The 21,174-nt window shown below is 50.1% G+C and overlaps 1 protein-coding gene across 4 annotated transcripts in view; it reads left to right on the forward strand.

Moving 5' to 3' along the window:
- The first annotated feature begins 8,090 nt into the window (after positions 1–8,090).
- Zbtb16 (zinc finger and BTB domain containing 16) overlaps positions 8,091–21,174 on the forward strand; it is a 176,324-nt gene continuing 163,240 nt past the window's right edge. The window contains exons 1-2 of one of the 4 annotated variants that reach the window (XM_070038502.1): positions 8,091–8,393; positions 11,458–12,817. In XM_070038502.1, coding sequence (XP_069894603.1) covers positions 11,550–12,817 — 1,268 coding nt within the window. In that variant the 5' untranslated portion in view covers positions 8,091–8,393; positions 11,458–11,549. Of the gene's footprint in view, positions 8,394–8,653; positions 8,727–9,872; positions 9,957–11,457; positions 12,818–21,174 lie in introns of those variants that run through there. The other 3 variants (XM_070038501.1, XM_070038503.1, XM_070038504.1) reach the window with 3 other exon arrangements.

The raw sequence follows: 21,174 nt of genomic DNA on the forward strand, positions 1-21,174 counted from the left end.
TAAAAATATTTAAATATTTATCAGCTCTATTGCTATCTATCAAATATTTAAATCGCTTGGGATCTTGAGGAAAGCTTGGTTCTAGGCCCTTCTGGGAGACAGAAACTGAAGTAGAATGAGTTATACCCTCAGTGCATTGTCTGTGATTTAAAACAACAGAACCAGGCATGGTAGAACATGTCTGTCATTCCAGCTACTTGGAAGGCAGAGGTGGGAGGATCTCAAAACCAAAATGAGGGAGTGGTGGTGGTATGATTCAAGTCCTTGAGTTCAAGTCCCAGTAGTCCAACAATATAATATAATAAATATAAATAAATTAATAAATAATATAAATAATAATATAATAAATATAAATAAATTAATAAATAATATAAATAAATTAACAGATATCAACCCTTATCTCTGTCAGCAGCACTTATTTATGCTTCTTTGATCTTTTAAGGGTTGGTGAAAATCCTATAACTACAAAGATTTCTGTGGTAAATGCAGAGTGATCCCCCTCTCCTGAATTCCTCTAATACTTTGTGTCTCTCTTCGCTCATTTGCTTATTCATACATGCATTCATTCCCTTCGATCATTTGCAGTCACATCTACCCAGCCTGACCAAGCACTGCTCTGGGGGTTTGAATACTCAACTCTCTAGGAGGGAGGCCTGGCCTTCCAGAAACTCACTGTGAAGGGGGGTGATTCGAATGCATGGGCCTAAGTTGGTACAAGGCAGATGGTGGTAGATACTATGATACACATTTGAACAATGCTCAGGAACTTATGGAGGAGGGAGGAAATAATTCTGACTGAAAGGTGGAGTGGTGAAGATTATTCAAAGATCTATCAATGACTTCCAAAAGAGAGGAATAAACTGGTCTGCTAAGGGAGACAGAACCAAGTGTCTGTGATATTGTAGGTTCAGCGCCTCCTTCTCCTCCTCCTCCTTCTCCCCCCCTTTCTTCCTCCTCCTCCAATTCCACTACCTTCTCCTCCCTCCTCCTTCCGGTCCTATTTCTCACCCCTCTCCTCTTTCTTCTTCCCCAACTCTACCTCTTCCTTCCTTCCTCCCCCTCTGCCTTCCTCCTCCTCCTCCTCCAATTCCACTTCCTCCTTCTCCTCTTCTTCCTCCCTCCTTCTTCTGCTCCTATTTCTCACCCCCTCCTCCCTTTCCTCTGCCTCCTCCTTCATTTTCTGTGTACTTGTTTGCTTGTTGCCAGTACCTTTAGGGCCTTGTGCGGATTCCACTTCCTTGGCTTGCTTTCTGGACTGGTGTTTACCACTTGAACCACAGTTTCACCTCTGGATTTTTGCTGGTTAATTGGAGATAAGCCTCTCTTGAACTCCCCCCACCTCCCTCCCAGCTGGCTTTGAGTCACAATCCTCAGATCTCAGCTTCCTTGGTAGCTAGCTAGGATTACAGGCATGAGCCACTAGCAGTTGGCATTAATTCAGCATTTGTGCCAGTGCCATATAGTACACTGACAAACTAGACAATTGAATCTTCTGGATAGCATCCAATGCGACCGTAGATGGTCTGTCATGACCATCATCATTCTTCGGCAGCACGTGACTGCATTCAGCTTTCCTTAAAGCTGGATTCTCAGGTAACTAACCTGTGTTTGGCGAAGACAATGCAATAGCCATGGAAGAGGCCTGTTTACTTGTGTGGTTTTCACACCAGGGGAGCAGTCTGTGGGAATGCGATTTGGTAGGGCACACAGGGTTGTGTCTTTGGACTGGGGAATCCCTGGTACCAACTCTGAGGGTGTCACCTTTTTTCCCCCTAAATGTCCTTCCAGGCTCTGTCCATGTTTACAGCAATCTCATACAATAGCTCTGGTGGATGGAAATCCATTAAGACATAAACCTCAAAGGAGAAACAGTTGGCTATTTAAACACCATAAGAAAAATGTGTCATGTTCCCGTTCTTCTGGGAACCCCCTTACCCCCCAAAAAGAAACACCAGAGTGTTAAAAAAAAAGCGCCTGCATCCCCCATCAGGACTTTGGGGGTTAATTTTCAGCATGGTGCCTGGGGACGTAGCTGTGGGATTCCCCATTCTCTGTGGCAGGAGTCACGTTGCTCCATTTCATGCACACTCTATGGAAATGCAGCCCCTTGATAGCTACAAAAGTTTAGTTTTGAAATGCAGGCTGTCTTTCTCAGAACAAAGCAGATTTCCAGAAATTCCAAAACTCTTGAGTGCTGGCCCCAAGCCTGTGTGTGTGTATTTGAAAGGAAGAGAAAATGCCTTTCCCAGGCCACTGATACCTCTCTCAGAGACAGCAACATGAAAACATTAGACCCAGTAGCTGACAGTTGTGGTTGCTACATCTCACCCCAAAGCTTTGTCAAGCACCCCATAAAACCTGGCACATGGCTTGTGACACCCAGTGAAACGCTGTGCTTTTCCATAATAACCTGAGCCCGGCTGCTTGTCATTAAGGGACCTCTCTTATTAAGTCTCTCTTTTTTAAATGGCTGCTATCATCTGGTCCCAGTGTACATTAAATCCCATTATAATTATAAACACACTTTCCCATAACATCCTTGCCGATCTCATCCACACTGCCTGCCCCCTCAGGGCATCTTTGCACTAATAACAACTCAAATTTGCTATTTGAGTTGACAACATTAGGTCCCAACACCATTTGCAATATGCCAGAGAGAGAGAGAGAGAGAGAGAGAGAGAGAGAGAGAGAGAGAGAGAGAGAGAGAGAGAGAGGAAGAGTGAGGGAGAGAGAGGGGGAGAGAGATGGGGAGAAGAAAAAGCTTTTTTGTCTTCAATTGTGAAGATCTTTTTTTTTGGGGGGGGGTCCGGTCATAGGCCTGAACTCTGGGCCTGGGTGCTGTCCCTCAGCTCTTCAGTACCACTTGAGCCACAGCACCACTTCCAGCATTTTTTTTTTCTGCTTATGTGGTGCTGAGGAATCGAACCCAGGGCCTCATGCATGCAAGGTAAGTGCTGTACCACTGAGCCACCTACCCAGCCCCAATTGTAAAGATCTTGAGGGTCACAGTGACCTAAGGCCCCCCCAAGCACTAGAAAAAAACAAATTCTCCCTTCATCCCCCTTTAAAAAGTCAATCTTGAGAAAGGTATAGTGGTACATACCTATAATCTCAGCATTCAGGAGTCTCAGTCAGGAGGATCTTGAGTTTGAGGCCAGCCTGAGCTATATATAGCAAGCCGTTGTTTGAAAAAAAGACAAAACAAACAAATGGAACAAAATCACACCATACCTTACAGATGAGAAGGGAATATTTGTGCTTGGAAGGGAAGATCAGATTTGTAGATGCTGCAAGCGAAGAGGAATGATGGAAATTAAAGAAATCTTTAGCCAGGTACCAGGGGCTCATGCCTGTAATCCCAGCTACTCAGGAGACTGAGATCTGGGGATCCAGGTTTGAAGCCAGCCTGGGCAGAAAAGTCATGAGACTCTTTATCTCCCTCACTGATGAAAAGCCAGAAGCTTTTTCTGTGGTTCAAGTGGTAGAATGCCAGCCTTGGGGCTCTGAGTTCACACACACACACACACACACACACACACAGACAGCATCTTTTACTGAGCCTTAACTTTCAAAGGATGCATCATGTGTGATCATTTCCCCCCTCTCCTTTTTATGGAAGGGTCACCTAATCAAGTGATGTGAAAGAATTATATATATATATATATATATATATATATATATACATATATATATATATATACACACACACATACATATGTATTTAAAAAGGCAAAACACAAAGGAAAAAGTTAATATATGCAAGGGGTAGATTCTGCCTTTTTTTTTTTTTACACCATTCATGTTTATATTGTAGATGTCTGAATGATGGCCTAAACTGGAAATTGAATAGCATCTTTAGGAAAAAAAAGTCACTTTAGACTTGCTGAGCCTTCCCAAGTCGCCACTGGGGGAAGATGGGAGCGTACCTGGACTTACCTGCCCAGGTGTGTCCCTTAATGATCACAATGGCAGGAGAGACCACTTCTTCTCTGTGTTCTCATGGTCTGCCTCTCTCTCTCTGAATATGCTTCTTCTCTTGCTCCTAACAAGGTTTTAGGAAATGCAAAGTAGCTACTCCTCCCCCAAAGACAGGGATCCTGGATTTAGCTATCATAATAAGAAAGTTTATTTTTAAACTGAAAAAGTTTAAATATATATTCCAAATGAGGAGTTGGAATTTAAAAAAAAACAACAAGGAGTTGCAACGTTCCATTCACACTCAGGCAGAATACTCAAAATAGTTTTATTGTCTATTTTTCTTCTTGAATATCTGTTTAGTTGATGTTTTATGGGACATTGCTCAGGCCCTTAGTTCAAGCCTGAGGACTGGCAAAAAACCCCCAGAAACCAAACAAAAAAAACACTCTCCACCTTTTTTTCTTTTTATGCTGGTCCTGGGGCCTGAACTCTGGGCCTGGGCGCTGTCCCTCAGCTCTTCAGGTCAAGGCTAGCGCTCTACCACTTGAGCCCACAGCACCACTTCTGGCTTTTTCTGCTTATGTGGTGCTGAGGAATTGAACCTAGGGCCTCATGCAGGCAAGGCAAGCACTCTACCACTGAGCCACCTTCCCAGCCCCCACTCTCCAACTTTTACCTGGGATTCTGCTTGGGGAAAAGGGAGTGCAAAAACCTTGGGGACTTGCATACCTGGGGTTCAACTTGGTTATCATCTTGACAAGATATGCATAGACCTGGCCTCAGTGGTTAAGAGGAGAAGGAAGGAAGCATAATAGCCCTTGTTTGCTTGATGTATTTCTGTAAAGCTGTGTAATCCAGATGTTAAGAGCTTAGCTGTGCAGTCTCAGAAAGGTCTAATTTAAAGAATGAGCTCTGAGGTTTAATAGAGCTGCAGTCTTGGGTAAGGCACGTAACCTCTCTGGGCTGCAGCTTTCCTGCAGACGTGAGAAGTCTAACAGCACCCACACATGGTTATGAAGATTAAGTGATACAACGAGGTCAAGGTGAGCAATTAATTATCCCCAGTATCTCCAGTCCCACAGGATTCCTTAGATCTGGCCGATTCTCTTGTTTCACCAACTGAGTCCAGAAAGGCTGCCATGGGTGGGAAGTATATGGGCTTAGGAGGAGATGAAGGAAGATTTAAAGGTGGAATCCCATCCAAGGGTCAGCTTGTTTATTTCTGTTTCTGACCTACCCCTAAAATTGAATTCTTGTATTTCCATGAAAGCTGAGCTAAGGTTCCAGTTTATACACATACATGTATACACACACACACACACACACACACACACACACACACACATACACAGGTACAATATGGGAGTTCAGCACTTGCACTGCTTGCTTGATCTGCTGGTGCTATACAACTCAAACCATACCTCCAGTCTAGCCTTTTGCTGGTCGTTTTAGAGATAGAGTGTTGAGGACTTTTCTGCCTGGGCTGGTCCTTAGGTTTCAATCTCCCCAGAAGTAAAAGTTACAGGTGTGAGCCACTGGCACTAGTTTTGTCATATTACTCAACAAAAAATGTTCAAAACAGACACAGAGAGAGACAGAGAGAAAAGTCAGAGGGAGGGGGAGAGATTCTTCTCGTAATTTTCCATCCTGCTTGTTTTTAGGTGCTGCCGTATGAAATCTCTGAACTGGGGATTCTCATCAGCTTTCCAGGACCCAAGGACATAGCTGTGGCTATAAATGGTGCCAGATTTGGTGGGGGAGCTGCTACTGCTTTATCTGGGCCCAATAAACCTTATCAAACTGCTGTGCAGCCAGCCTTCAGCGCTAAGTGGAAATGCTCAGGGCCCAGAGCTGGCACTCAGCCCACAGCCTCCCCTGCCTTCTCCCTTTTTTGTTACCTTCTCCACCTCTTAAATTCAGGCATTAATCTCTCTTTAACACTTACTAACAAGGGCTGGGCTTTTTAATGGGCAGAGTTTATGAAGCAAGGGAGATTTTCACATAGAGTGAATATGGCATAGGGTAGGGGCAGCCAGGGGCCAATGAGAGATGCTTCTTTCTTTCCCATTGTTTCTGGAGATTCTTTCTCTGATTTGAGGATTAATGGGAGATTAGGCTCAGGGGTTAATTGTGAGCGTGTCCTGTGTTCCTGGGAGAGGCTGGCAGGCGGATGGACACTAGGCATCAGCCTCCAGCAAGCACTATCTAAGCAGAGACTCAACAAGTGCAGCCTCGTGACACGTCCAGAACCGTTCTTCTTCTTATGTCCATCCATTGTGGCTTTCCTTCCAGATTGCTTCTCTTTCTTTTCTTCCCTTCTTATTTTTTTTCTTGCTCAAGTCCCGGGGCTTGAATTCAGGGGCCTGGCAGCTCTCCTTTAGTTTTTTTCCATTCATAGCTGATGCTCTACCATTGGAGCTAGGCCTCTACTTCCAGACTTTTGATTGTTTGTTGGAGATAAGCGTCTTACCTTCTTTCCTGTCTGGGCTGGCTTTGAACCATGATCTGCAGATCTCAGACTCCTGAGTAGCTAGGATTACAGATATCAGCCACTTAGCTTTCTTTACATCTCTTTCTTTTCTCAGGGCATAGACTAGCTTGGGGGATGGGGGGAAGGCAGTCTCTAAATAGGAATTGCTCCTCGTAGGTCACCAAATAAGGACCCTGGGGCTGAACTCTTTGGACACCATTGATTTGATGTTGGTGGTCAGAAGATAGCCTACCCCCTCCCTTTACTTACAAATATTGGCCTGTTGGTCTCTGCTGGTCCTGTGTGTCTGAGTCTCAGCCTTTTCCACACAAGGAGGAAACCTGAGCATCTCCTGTTGGGATAGAATTGCAAGTTCGCCTCCCCACACCACCCCAGTACCCCACCAGCAGTTTTTGTGGATCAGCATGGTCTTGGGTGGGCTTTTGTCTTTGTTCAGCCTCTGCCCTCATGCTGACCCTGCAGCTCTTGGGGCTTGACTCTTGGTTTGGGACTGTGCCAGAGGCAGTACTTGACTGAAGATGCTAACTGCTAAGACCCTAGGATCTCAGGGAGACCCTCTAGACCAAGCCTTTGCCTCTCCACCCCTAACCTCAACACTGAGAACTTTAGTTCCAGGCCAGTTCCATCTGTTGGTCACCTACACTCGCCCAGCTTCCAGAGGAAGGAGAGAAGGAAGCTTTAGGCAGCCCGAGGAAGGGTGATTGTTGTTGTTTTTGTCTGATCTTAACTTTACCCTCTGTAGTGGGGCAGCCTAGAACTTTCCATCGTGCCCCACGATCCAAAAGTGTGTGTGTGTGTGTGTGTGTGTGTGGTGGAAACAACTGCACCAAGCAGGACTCAGCTTCTCCAGACTCTAGTCCAGCCCGGGTTGCTGGAGCAGGGGGAGGTGCGGGCCGCAGGAAGGCCCAAGCCCGGGAGGGAGAAAAAGTTTCTCTTAGGCTTTGCCCTCGGCCTCTGGCGCAGGCGCTAGCGGGGACCTGGGGTCCCCCCTCCACCATCCATCGGTCTCCCCGCTACCTCGCTCACCAGAGCCGGAGCGCAGCGCACCCCGCGCCCGAGCCTCTCCCAGAGCCGCCGCTGGGAGCCCGGCGCCCCGCGAGGCCGGGGAGGCGATCCTTCAAAGCCGATTGAGGGCACGGGGAGGGGGTGTGCGCAGCCGCGAGTCCGCAGGAAAAGTGAAAGGCGAGATGACACTCGCTTAATTGGAACAAACAGGGGAAGCGGGGGCCGGGGGCGGGGGGGGGGGCTCGAAAAACTCTTGGGCGCTGGAAGCCCGGAGGGGAACGGGAAATCAAATCCATGCCCGGTGGAAAGGCGAACCTCGGGGTTCCGGCGGGGGCTGCGGCCTCCGGGGCCCCTCACCTCCCCCCCCCCCGTGTCCCCATTAAGGGCTCCCTCGCATTCCTCTCCACTCGCCCCGGCTGCCCTCTGGGCTCGGCCGAGGAGCGGACGGCAGCTGGAGCCAGCGCCGCCGCAGCAGCTAGATGTCAGGCGAAGCCCGGAGCGCGGAGCGCGGGGAAGGGGAGGGTGGAGGAGGAGAGAGGGAGAGGGAGGGGTGGGGCGGGGAGCGCGCACGGGCTGGGCCGGCGCGGGGGTGGGGTGGGCGGGCTGAGTCCGGGGACCGCGCGGGAGGGGGAGGGGAGGGGAGGGGGAGGGAGGGGGCAGCTGTGGGCAGGGAGCCGCGCTCGGCCGCCAGCACTAAAGATGGAGAGGCGCCGGGGCCTCGCAGGGGAGGGGGCTCGGCGTTGACGTGGGACGCGGCGGAGGCGCCGCAGCCGGTGGTGATTTGCTAACCTCGCCTCAGAGTGGAGTTGAGGGTGATGAGAGCGGGTACTGCGAACTGCCTGGCGATGCCGCCGCTGCCGCCTTGAGACGGAGAGCAACAGTTCCCCCCCACCCCGCCCCTCCCCGACACTGGCACACACCCCTTCACCAGGCACGCACACCCACCCTCAGCAGCGCCCGGCTCGGCAGCGGTGAGTGAGTGAGTCGGGGATGGGGGGGGGTGGATCGGGGAAGGGGCGCACCGCCCGGGAGCGCCGCGCGCCGGGGCGCCCCGGGGCCTGGCGCGGGGTCCGGGGTGGGGTGGGGGGCGGTGGGAGCGCGCGATCGCTCCGGCCGCTGCGCTGGGGCGAGCTCCTTCCCCGGCTGCCGCCGCCGCCGCCGGCGTCTCCGGCGCAGGTTGGGTGGGTTGTGCCGGGGGTGGGGGGGTGGGTGGGTCAGCGAGCAGGAAGCGGGGACCCCCCCTCGGCTGTCAGCTGGGGGCGCCGCTGCCTCTCCCACCTTTCCAGTCCTGTGGGCACCGTCCGGGTGAGAGGTGAGGGGGCGCGAGCCGAGGGTCGGGGACTCGGAGGCTTTGTACCGCCCGGGGCCCGCGGAAGGGCCGGGAGCCCGTGGGTGCTGCGGTGTGCGCGGACCGGCGCGCGGGTGTGAGATGGGGTTGTGGTTTATTTATTTGTGTGTTTATTCGCTGGCCGGCTGGGAAGCCAGAGCCGGAGGAAGCTGACGAGTGGATCTGGAGGTGGAGAGCGGCGTGATTAGCACTCGCTTGGGTTTTGTTTCTCTTTGAAAAACAAGACAAAACAACCCCCCCAGAACCCCAAAATAAAACAAAAAACCCGTAGTGGGCCCCCCCTTTGATTCTCTTGATTGGACTTGATCAATTCCACCCCAGTCGCCTCCTCTCTGGGGGGGAAGGGGGGAGAGAAGCTCCGCGAGTCCTCAGCGCCCCGGGCCCTCCTCGGCTCTCAGTGGGAGCAGCCGTGGCGCCCGGAGCTCGCCGTGCGCTCCTGGCCGCGCGCGCGCGGTGGCTGCCCGGGCTCTGCACCTGATGCGTCCCGGACGCCTTTCCCACCGCGGGCGCCGGCGGCTCGCCCGGCCGTCCGCTCGCCAGGCCCCCGGCTCACTCCCGCACGCGCCCCAGCCGGCCCGCGGACGGCACACCCGCGCGCTCCGCCGCGACTCGCTCTCCGCCTTCCCTGGAACGCTCGCCTGGGGTCGGGCACGCCGGCCCGCGCGGAGGCCCGAGACCCTGCCGTCGCTTCCCGGGGTGTGTGTGTGTGTGTCTGTGGGGGGATGTGACTCAGGGGACCTGGGTGGGAGAGGGCGTGCTGGCCGATCCCTTCTCGCCGTGTCTCCCTCCACTCGCTGCTGCCGGGCTTTTGTGCTTCGTCCTCGTTCGGCGGCCCCGGGTCCGCCGCCTCTCCGTCCTCGCCGGGGTGTCCAAGCCCGCAGGGGCGCGCTTCGCCTTTGGCCCCCCGTCTCTTCGCTTTCCTTCCTTTCCTAAGCTCCGCTCCCTTCCTCGCCAGGCTTCCCCGACTCCCGGGGAAAAGTTGCTCGCGGAAGTTTGCCGAAGTCGTCTCCAAGTCCCGGCGGGGGTCGCTGGAAACTCGGGGTGTGTGAGAGCGCGATCGATCGCTCGATCGCCGAGCCCGGGGCTGGTGAGCGCCGGCTTTTTCCCACCCCGGTTGAACCTTGCTCCGAGCCGCGGGGTAGGGGAGACGGCCGCGAGGGCACCCCCATTTTTCCATCAGGACACCCCCAAAAGGTTCGTTTCGGCGAAGGAATTCGGGTAGCCGAACCCTCCATTCTTTTTCCCTACTCCCTCCCAACTTCTCTGAAACTCTGGATGTTTGTAGGCAAGCCCACGGCCCTGAGGCGCGTTCAGTGGTTGACCAGCTCACCCAGGACAGCCTGGGTTTCCACCCTTGGGTGAGCAGCCAAAGTGTCTGCAGCAGCCCCCCTTACCACTCCTCCCCGTTAACCCTTTCCATGTGAGCTCTGGGCCTCGGCCAGCCCATTGGGCTGTCTTTTGAGAGTACAGAGGTCAGCCAAACCCCATGAAGAGTGAGGGAGACCCTGGCCTCCAGATCCTTAGCTGCAATATTGGTCAGGCTAGGTTGGGAGGGACCTGGGCCCCTTAGGTCTTGGCCCTAAAGGGCTTCAGCACCCTGGAGGCCTCTTCCTGATCCAGGCAGGCGTTGAGAGAGAGGCCTATTATCTCAGACTGGTCTTAACTTCTACTAGAGAGACAGGTGTTTATTGTAGCATGGGAGGAGAGAGGCCTGGGGAGGCCCTGCTGGTGGAGAGACCGGCCTGGGGAGAGAGAGCCCATTTCTCAGAGACTCAATGGGCCACAGCAGCAGGCTGCTGATCCTGGCTGGGTTTGGCTTGTCTCCTGGGGCAATCAAAGTGAGACAGTAATAGAAGAACATTTATTTATTTGCATAGGTATTTATTTATATTGGTTACCCTGGGGGCTGAGCCCCGGAATGTGTGTTTTTGTGCTTGCTAAGGTTGGTGCTTTATCACGACTCAACACCTTCAGCTCTTTTTGTGTTAGTTACTGTGTTAAATAACTAAACATTTATGTCTGGACTAACCTGGACCACTGTCTGACCATTTTGTGCTTCCCATGTGGCTAGGATGACAGACACGTGTCACCACACCCAGATTTTTATTGGTTGAGATGGAATCTCATGAACTCTCCCCCCCCCCCCCCCACAGCCTTTCTCTTTTCCTTTTTGGCCAGAGTTGCCCTTGAACAGAGATCCTCTTATTCTCCCATAGCTAGGATTACAGGTCTGAGCCACCATACATGACAGAAAAACTTGATTTTGAAGATGAGGTTGGCTACACAGGGGGTGGAGAATGAAGTTGAATGCTTTCATTGAGTAAAGGAAGGGGTTCAGATCTTCTTAGTAAGTGTGTGAGCACTTCCTCAGCGTGAAATATTGGCCTCACTCTGAGGTTCAAGTGTGCCCTGGCCTCCGTGTAATTCCGTTTCACTTGATGCAGCACATGTCCTAGAGCTGTGAATCAGACAGACATTCTTGCAGCAGGAAGTTCTCTTTCTTCCCATCATCCCTGGCTTGGGAAGGCAAATGTGTTGCTTTCCAGGAAACCCTTTCTATTAGAGATTGAAATCTCTGAGAACCTGTGGCTGGGTGTTTGGTTGGGTGGGGACATGTGGTGCTGAATTCTGACAGGAGCACTGATGAATCTGTCATTCCTCTCATCGCTCTTTCCTCTTCTCTCCTCTCCTGCAGACCCCTCCTCCACTGGCCCAGGAAGCCCACCCTGCCCTACCACACCAAACACAGAGGAAAGAGAGCCCCATGCCTGAGCCGAGGCGAGCGCCATGGATTTGACGAAGATGGATATGATCCAGCTGCAGAACCCTAGCCACCCCACCGGGCTGCTGTGCAAGGCCAACCAGATGCGACTGTCTGGGACTTTGTGTGATGTGGTCATCATGGTGGACAGCCAGGAGTTCCACGCTCACCGGACGGTGCTGGCCTGCACCAGCAAGATGTTTGAGATCCTCTTCCACCGCAATAGCCAGCACTATACTTTGGACTTCCTCTCGCCAAAGACCTTCCAGCAGATTCTGGAATATGCGTACACGGCCACGCTGCAAGCGAAGGCGGAGGACCTGGATGACCTGCTGTATGCCGCTGAGATCCTGGAGATCGAGTACCTGGAAGAGCAGTGCCTGAAGATCCTGGAGACCATCCAGGCCTCCGATGATAACGACACAGAAGCCACCATGGCTGATGGTGGGACTGAGGAAGAAGAGGACCGCAAGGCTAGGTATCTCAAGAACATCTTCATCTCGAAGCATTCCAGCGAGGAGAGTGGGTATGCCAGTGTGGCTGGACAGAGCCTCCCAGGGCCCCTGGTGGACCAGAGTCCTTCGGTCTCCACCTCATTCGGTCTTTCAGCCATGAGTCCCACCAAGGCTGCAGTGGACAGTTTGATGACCATAGGGCAGTCTCTCTTGCAGGGAACTCTTCAGCCTCCCGTGGGGCCTGAGGAGCCAATGATGGCTGGGGGTGGGCGGCACCCTATGGTGGCTGAGGTGAAGACGGAGATGATGCAGGTAGACGAGGTGCCTGGTCAGGACAGTCCTGGGGCAGCGGAATCCAGCATCTCAGGAGGGATGGGAGACAAAGTTGAGGAGAGGGGCAAAGAGGGGCCCGGGACACCCACTAGAAGCAGTGTCATCACCAGCGCTAGAGAGCTGCACTATGGGCGAGAGGAAAGTTCTGAGCAGCTGCCCCCCACAGCTGAGGCTGGCCAGGGCCCCCCAGGCCGGCCAGATCCCCCAGGGCCCCTAGCAGAGAAACACCTTGGTCTCTACTCCATGTTGCCCAACCACAAGGCTGATGCTGTGTTGAGCGTGCCATCTTCCGTGACCTCTGGCCTCCACGTGCAGCCAGCCCTGGCTGTCTCCATGGACTTCAGCACTTACGGGGGCCTGCTGCCCCAGGGCTTCATCCAGAGGGAGCTGTTCAGCAAGCTGGGTGAGCTGGCTGTGGGCATGAAGTCCGAGAGCCGGCCCCTCGGGGAGCAGTGCAGCGTGTGTGGTGTGGAGCTCCCAGATAACGAGGCCGTGGAACAACACAGGTAGGCTTTGTACTCGAACCTATCTTCCAGTCCTGATACCCCACCTTCATACCTTGGCCCATTCTGAGTCTGGGGGCCTGGCTCCTTTGTATCCTTTTGCCAAAAAGAAAAAAAGAAGACATTTGCTGATGTCTGGAGGACAGTTATTCAGTGGGTGGTGGGGTGAAAAGGGGGCTATGGGAAACATGGGGGAGCTTAGGAACCCAGCGTCTTCATAGTTGGATTCCCACTTTTGTTTTCATCTATGCTGCTTTGCCTGGAGTAATTAATGAAGAGGAGTATGTGTGATTCAGGATGAAGGAGGGTCTCTACGACCTATATCTGGCCACGTCACCAGACCTCAGTCCACCTGCCTTACCTTACCCTGTGATTTCTGTACACGCAAGGTGCCCACGAAGAGGGCAGGGGCTGAACAATGCTTAGGTCAGGTCCCAGGTGTCCGTTCCTGCTGACACATTTAGCGAAAGTTGATGTAAATTTGAACTGGGGAAGGATGGGTCTGAGAGCCTCGGTCTCGCAGTCTGTGTAGTCTCTTCCTTATCCCTGCTCTGTGCATGTTGAGTATAGTGCTGCTTCCAGCCAGCCTTGGCTGCCCTCTGGCTTCCATTTCCTTCTCTGTGAAATAACCTTTCATTGAGTTCTTCTGACAGGCTTGGTTCAGGAGCAAGTATGGTACTTGGGGCTTTTTTTTTTTTTTTTCTTTTTTGGTACCACAGGCTTGGGAGGGCAGAGTGTTCTCTTACAAAGATGTTAAGCCTCAGGCTTCAAGTCTCTTTCCCTGCATTATATAGAGAATAAGAGGCAGAGCTTGATTCAAACTCAAGACTTAGTTCTAACCCTGGGGTTTGATAGCCAATAGGCACCAGACTTGTGCACAGAACCCAGGATTGCTCACTGGATATGGATCGGAAAGGACAGAACAAGTCTGTAGTGCGTGTTTGCTTTTGTCTTCTTGTTTCTGTCATAAACTATAGGCTGGTTGTTCACCCTCTTCTCTCGATTGATGTCTACAAATCCATCTTTCGTTTGTCGTTGTTAGCATTTCTGAGCATACCTTCTGGCCTTCCATTACGCAGATCTTGGGTGGATTTTCCACTTTTGCACCCACTCTCCTTCACCCCCCCATCCCTCTATTGCTCATTTAGATAGGGGGACTTGAGTGGGTGGGGGCATTGGGAAGCAGATCTAATCACCCCTAGCCGCAGCCTGCTCCGGAGACTGCTCAGTCTGCTGCTTTGAGCTTTACCTTGTGGAAAGTACTGCCGAGCTAAAAGTAGCCGGATTTTTCCGGTGGGTGCGAAAATTAACGGTCGCTAAGGTGTGCCTTCTTGGTGCTTGTGCCCCTCAGAAATTGACGACATAGTGTTTGTTCTCACTCAGACTTTCCTAAGGAAGAAACCCCCTCCCCAAAGTTAACCAGATACGTCTGTCATCTTCTCCGGATGTGAATTATGTCAGCACTTTGCTGGGGGAAAATGGGGTACGGTAGAAAGTCATTTCCCCTGCCACTGGATCTTACCAGGTCATGGTTATTTTTATTTATTTTTATTTTTTATTTTTATTTTTGTCGTCGTGGGGCTTGAATTCTGGGCTTGGGCGCTGTCCCTGTGCTCTTTAACTCAAGGCGAGTGCTCTACCGCTTGAGCCACAGCGCCACTTCAGGTTTTATTGGAGATAAGAGTCTTACAGACTTTCTTGACTGGACTGGCTTTGAACCATGATCCTCAGATCTCAGCCTTCTGAGTAGCTAGGATTACAGGCGTGAGCCACTGGCGCCCGGCATTCATGTTATTTTTTTTCTCTACCTGATAGACCACAAAAGGGTATCACTAGCCTGGGATTTCTGGGGTTTCATGTGATGGGGCCCTTTTTCATCTGGGGATTGACTATGTTACTTTCAGTGCACAAGGGTGGTTTAGTTAGCTATGTCTGGTAGTGAGTGTTTAAGATATTTATTTGAGCTTCCTCAAGTTTGTGGTATTCCCTTTTTGTGTATGTGTGTGTATGTTGGTATGGGAGCTTGAACTCAGGCCCTTGGCTATCAAACTTGGCTTTTTTGCTCAGGATAATGCTCTTCCACTTGAGTTATACCTCTGCTTCTGGCATTTGGCTGGTTAACTGGAGAAAACAGCCTCTTGGATTTATTTGCTGTGGCTGGCTTTCAAGCACCATCCTCAGATCTCAGTCTTGTAAATACTAGGGTTGTAGTCCTGAGCAGCTATATGCACTTTTTAAAATGGAGGTGATCCACAGATTGGTGCTCATGCAATGAAATCAAGTCCAGAAATCACTACAGCTGCATCAGCTGTAATGAGCTGCATCAGCCACAGAGAACAACTGGGCCAACTGTCTGCCATCTTGTTTTGATCTGTGTATGTATAGTTCTTACCCCCGTGCTTCTTCCTCCAGGGTCTGTGTTTGCCTGTTGTTCCCAGTGACAGGGAGACACTGATCCTGCAGTGCTCAGTATCACACTGTGTGGTTTGGTGATAGGGAGAATGGAAAGTCAGCCTGCTACACTGGAGAGCTGGACCTGCGGCCAGTGCCTTAGGGGGGGACTGAGGAAACTGAGACGGGGCAAGGAGACATTCCTGTGTGTACTTGGCTTGAATGTACAGTGCCCGGATTGATGGCACTTTGTGGGAGGCCTTTTCCTCACCCTCAGAGCTCTGAGATTCATGTGAGGGCTCCCTCATTTCTTAACTATTGCTCTGTCCCTCTTACCGTCTTTACCTATCAGCAGTCTGAGAAGTGTTCAGGTGAAAGAAAGAAAAATCACTGCCACAAGTACAAACAAAAGGGCAAAGTAGAAAAACCAGTGGGAGATTTTGATGCCAGAAAGCTGTGGAATGGGCTGGAAATGCACAGGTGTTACCACGACCAGGTGTTAGGCTGTAGGGTTTATTGTATCGTCTTTTTTTGAGGGGGGAGAGGCTGGTCTTGAAGCTTGAACCCTGGGCCTAGGAGCTATCACTGAGATCCTTTTGCTAGTACTCTGCTACTTGAGCCACAGCACCACTTCTGGCTTTTTTTAAAAAAGTGATTTAATTAGAGATTAGAGTCTCACAAACTTTCCTGCCTGGGCTGGCTTATAACCACAGTCCTCAGATCTTAGTAGTTAGGATTACAGGTGTGAGCATCTCGTGCCAGTGCCTGGGTTTATTGTATCTTAAGCCAGTAGCTGAGGGTATTGGTCCAAATAGGTACCAAGAAGTTGTTTTTTCATTGGAGGGGAACAAAGGGCAGAGTGTGGGGAAGAGAGCAGGGAGAGGGAGTTGTTTATGGAATCCCATCCATAGATCTCCTCATAACCCGATCTCAAGTTGGGATGGAGTGAGGTGAGGGAACCTCTTGACTAGACAGGTAGCTGGACTGAAACTCAGTGGAGGTATTCATTGTGGTCTCTGTGGTGGATAGGAAGATGTAAATGTAAAGTCAAGTGTAGTTACAGATGGATTGGAAGGCCCGACAAAGACACCATTTGGGTAAATCACTTAGGGCTTACTTAACTAATGGAATCAGAAGGAAGGCAGACGGTGAGAAGACTTGTCAAATCAGCTGCCTTCTTTAGGCAGGTGAAATAGTGAGCTCTGGACCCTGACTTCCTCAGGGTGCATATTACAGGAGTGTCTGAGGGACAGAGTCATCCCAGGCTTCTGCAAGGATGGCTCTCCTGCTCTAGCTCTGTCCATTTTCTCTCTGTCTGTGTTTCTGTCTCTCTTTCTCTCTCTGAAAGGCTGTAACAGTTTGCATGTGGACTGGGGACCAGCTCAATTAGGAAAGGTGTATTTTATCATTCTCAACATTGCACATTATATATACGTATATATGTATGTATATGTACCATACACACACAGGGAGCAGCATAGACTTATGTAGGAATATAATCCTTGTGTATAGCCTTCAGTTTTCTCAGGCTTGTGTTAATGTGTTTCTGGAGTTGGTTGTTGCACAATCAGAGTGGGGTATAAGTTTATATAGGATGTTCTGTATCTTATATAGAAAAGCCTTCATTCAGATCAGGGTGGATCTATTCTGCATAGATTCATTAGGAGCTCTTGTTCCTTTTGGAAAAGAAGCTTCGATACCATGAAGAATGGATTCGGCCATCTCACTGGGCTCTTGTGTATAACCCTTCCCAGAGGCTTTTTGGGGCTGGCTTTAGGGTGTAAGAACCATGCAATGTTAAAGTTCTTCCTGGCCCTTTGTCTCTCTCAGATGAACAGCTGCTCTCTTTGCAGTGGTGGACCACGTGAAGGGCCACAGCCATTGACCTTAGTTTAGGTCCCTTTTGGCAGATTGCAGATTGCCCTAAATCCTTCATTCCTTTTAATCATTTTCTTGGTATCTCTGATGCCCAAGTGAGGTCTGGTTTTTCTGTTTTTGTGTTTGTGATGGTACTGGACTTGAACACAAGCCTTTGCCACTGTTCTTTGGCTTTTATGTTCAAGGCTAGAGCTTTATGAGTTGAGCCACTGCTTCACCTCCAGCTTTTGGCTGGTTAACTCTTGGATTTGTCTGCCAGGACTGGCTTTGAAGCATTCTCTTTAGATCTCAGCCTCCTGGGTAGTTAAGATTACAGGTGTGAGCCATTGGTTACCTGACTCACTGTTCTGTTTGGAACAGTGTGTGCTGTGGAATAATGGTAGCACCAGCAGCAATATTAATCGTGCCTTAAAAATCAGCTTTAGCACTTTCTGTTTTGCAGAATAGCTTTATCGACTGTTATCTCTCCTAACCGCACAGCCTTACTACATAAGAGGGTACAGAGCCATGATCTTCATCTTGTAAATATGAAGTCTGAAATGCTAAAAGGTTCTGTATAAGTTTGTGGCAAACTCATTTAGTGGCGAAGCCTGATCCCAGCTGATGTGAGGCTATATTTATCCTGCTTATTTTGAATATTCATATGTTTTGCTGCAAAAATATTAATGTATTTGATTACGGAAGGCTGTCTTAAGTCACTATCAGAGCTGTTAAACACAGGCGTCAGAGTGCCTTTTTGAAATCTGTACAGTTCCAATTTCTGAAATACCCAGCAATTTCGGGTACAGAATTATGGACCATTACCAACCCCCCCCCCAGTTTGTTTGTTTGTTTGTTTATTGTGGGTACTGGGGCTTGAACTTAGGGTTTAGGCACTGTCCCTTAGCTTTTTCCATTCAAGTATGGCATTCTACCACTTGGGCTACAGCTCCACTTCCGACTTTTTGGTAGTTAATTGGGGATAAGAATCTCATGGACTTTACTGCCTGGACTGGTTTTTTGAAACACAATCCTTACAGATCTCAGCCTCTCGAGTAGCTAGAATTACAGGCGTGAGCTACCAGAGCCTGGCTATGAGTCCCTGATTTAGAGAAAAGGAAAAATGCTATTTGGAGCCAGTAGGTGACTTGCCCGTGGTCACACAGCTATAAATGGATAGAGCCAGGCCTTGTGCTGTCTCCTCTCGGTCACAGTCCTGGGTGCTCCACAGCAGCCCATATAAGAACATGGAGATTGCTGTTCTGGGTCATGTCCATCTAACCTAGTCTTCGGTTGCCAGCACCATCCCGAGATGCCGCCATTGGAGGCTGTAGCCATCTTCCTTGACGTCAGTTCTAAAGGTCAGGTGTATACAGGCCTCTCTTAGTAGCTATTTATGGCTGCTCTGTCATTCACAGATTTGTCTAAATCCTTTCTCGAATCCCTGTCTGTTTCCAGGAAGTATCCTTTTGGGGTTGATGAATGACTTCAGTTTCTAACCTGCTGGACTTCTGAAAATCTGGTCTTTGGGAGATGTCTTTTTGGTTGTGAAGTTGGAAAATTGGCCTGGGTTTTGCCCAGCCATTGTGGAGGCCAGGGCTCTGGATCTCAGATCTGAATTCTTCTTCCTCTTCTTCCTCCTCTTCTTCCTCTTCTTCCTCCTCCTCCTCCTCCTCCTCCTCCTCCTCCTCCTCCTCCTCCTCCTCCTCCTCCTCCTCCTCCTCCTCCTCCTCCTCCTCCTCCTCCTCCTCCTCCTCCTCCTCCTCCTCTTCTTCTTCTTCTTCTTCTTCTTCTTCTTCTTTCTTCTTTCTTCTTTTTCTTCTTCTTGGTGTTGGTACTGGGGCTTGATATCTGAGCACTGTCTCTTAGCTTTTTCACTGAAGGCTTGAGCCACAGACCCTTTTCTGGCTTTTTTTTCTGGCTAATCGGAGATAAGAATCTCATGGACTTTCTGCCCAGGATGACTTTGAGCCTCAGGTCTCAGCCTCCTGTGTAGCTAGGATTACAGGCTGTGCCACTGGTGCCTTCTTTTAGCTCTGCAGTCGCCATGGTCAGCCCCCTTTTTGGCACCCACAGTTTTATTCATTTGTAAAATGGGCATAGTGGGGCTGGGAATGTGGCTTAGTGGTAGAGTGCTAGCCTAGCATGCAAGGAGCCGTGGGTTCGATTCCTCAATGCCACATAAACGGAAAAAGCTGGAAGTGGCGCTGTGGTTTAAGTGGTAGAGTGCTAGCCTTGATAAAAGAAGCTCAAGGACAGTGCCCAGTCCCTGAGTTCAAGCCCCAAGGCTGGCAAAAAAAAGGAGGGAGCATAGTGGATGAGCTTTTTGTGTGGTTGGTCATAGGGCTTGAACTCTGGGCCTGAGCGCTGTCCCTCAGCTCAAGGCTAGCACTCTACCACTTGAGCTACAGCACCACTTCCTGTTTTCTGGTGGTTTTTATTGGAGATAAGAGTTTCACAGACTTTCCTGCCCAGGCTGCCTTTGAACCATGATCCTCAGATCTCAGCCTCCTGAGTAGCTAGGATTACAGGCATGAGCCACCTGCGCCCGGCTTTCGTTGAGCTCTTTAAAACTCTATGCACCCTATGCACCTCTATGCCCTATGCACCCACTTACCTCTTCTTAAACTCCTTTTTGCTAATTGTATTTTGCTTGGTTTTGGAGTCTGGATTGACAAGTTAGCTAGCCAAGACGGAGTCAGTTTGATTTGCTTCTATCTGCACTGATTTCATTCTTTACTATTTTAGCTAAACTTAGGGTTAGTATGCCATCGGGGCAGTGGATCGAGCTCTTGGAACTTTTGAAGATGACGTCTTTATTTTCCAGTAGAGGAAACTTTGTTTACTCTTTCCTCTGAGTGAGCTGTCCCTTTTCAAGTTGCTGTCACTAGTGCACGGGGCTGCATATTGCTGGGTGGGTGGGCAGGGGATAGGAGAGTTTAGTAACACTTTTTTTTTCCTTCGTAGGAAAACCACTATAAAGCTTTCAAATATCATTACCCAGAATTGTTACAACCAAACTCCTTCTGTAGCTGTTTTTTATATCTTGCTAATTCAGAAGAAAAAAAATTGCAATCACTTTTTTTAAAAATCAATGACTAAAACAAGTTCAACTGGAACTCAAGTAGATGACTTAAGAGTCTTGCTGAATGAAGTCGGGTGGACGTTGGAGGGTTCTTGAATTTTTCATGATGACTAAAGATTCTCTTTTGTCATGTTAGTTGAAAATGCTGATGGTAGTTATTCTGGATGAAAGAAAAATTTGCCAGCTACCTCCAACCCTGTCTTTATATATAGTGAATGTACATTTCTACTTTTCTACGTATTCTGGTTGTGTTTCTCTGTGTGCTTGTAATAACAGTACCTTCTCACAGGGTTGTTGTGAGGATCAGTCAGTAAATATTCACTCAGTGCATGCAGTGGTGGTAACAGTGTGCACACCATAGGTGTTTGCGATTGTATCCAAGTGGGTCACATGAACAGTGCAGGGTAAGAATGTGTTTGTGTAGGTCCAGCCCTGCTTCTCCCAGAGGCTGTCCTGCAATCCAGTGCTGTAACTCAGCTGCCTCAGGCCCTCTGCATTTGAGGGCTGACACCGTGTACACCTGTATCTTTCCTGAGAAGCTGCATCTGTTGTTCTGTGGCAGCAGTCAGGGTACTCTTTGTCCCATTGACCTGAGGGCCTGGTGAGTCATTTCAGTTCTTGTTTAAATTTAGCCGGCCAAATGCAGCTCACCAGTGCGGCGTCCAGTTGTCCAGATGCATGGCCAAGCATGCAAATCAAATGGAGCTCAACTACCAGCTTATGAAAGGCATCTTGAGGGACCTGACTGGCCCAGAGCTCTTTCCCTGGAGATGTTTCGAAGGGTGGGTGGATTCAGCCGGGCTCTGTGCTCATAGTCGGCACCTCCATAACTGCTCCGCCCCCCCCCCCCGCCCAACTGCCTTGTTAGGGAGCTGTAAGTTCCACACCCCTGATGTCCAAGAGGTTAGTGGACTTGTGCATGGTAAACTAGGAAGGGGTGTTGGGATTTGTACCCCAGTCTTCTGGTTCAGTGTTCTCTGAAGCAGGGCGACGAACTCTGGCCTCATGTTTTTTTATGGAGGAGTGA

Source organism: Dipodomys merriami, unplaced genomic scaffold (genome assembly GCF_024711535.1).
Source record: "Dipodomys merriami isolate MVZ:Mamm:240054 unplaced genomic scaffold, mDipMer1.0.p SCAF_29, whole genome shotgun sequence".
In the NCBI taxonomy this organism is placed as follows: domain Eukaryota; kingdom Metazoa; phylum Chordata; class Mammalia; order Rodentia; family Heteromyidae; genus Dipodomys; species Dipodomys merriami.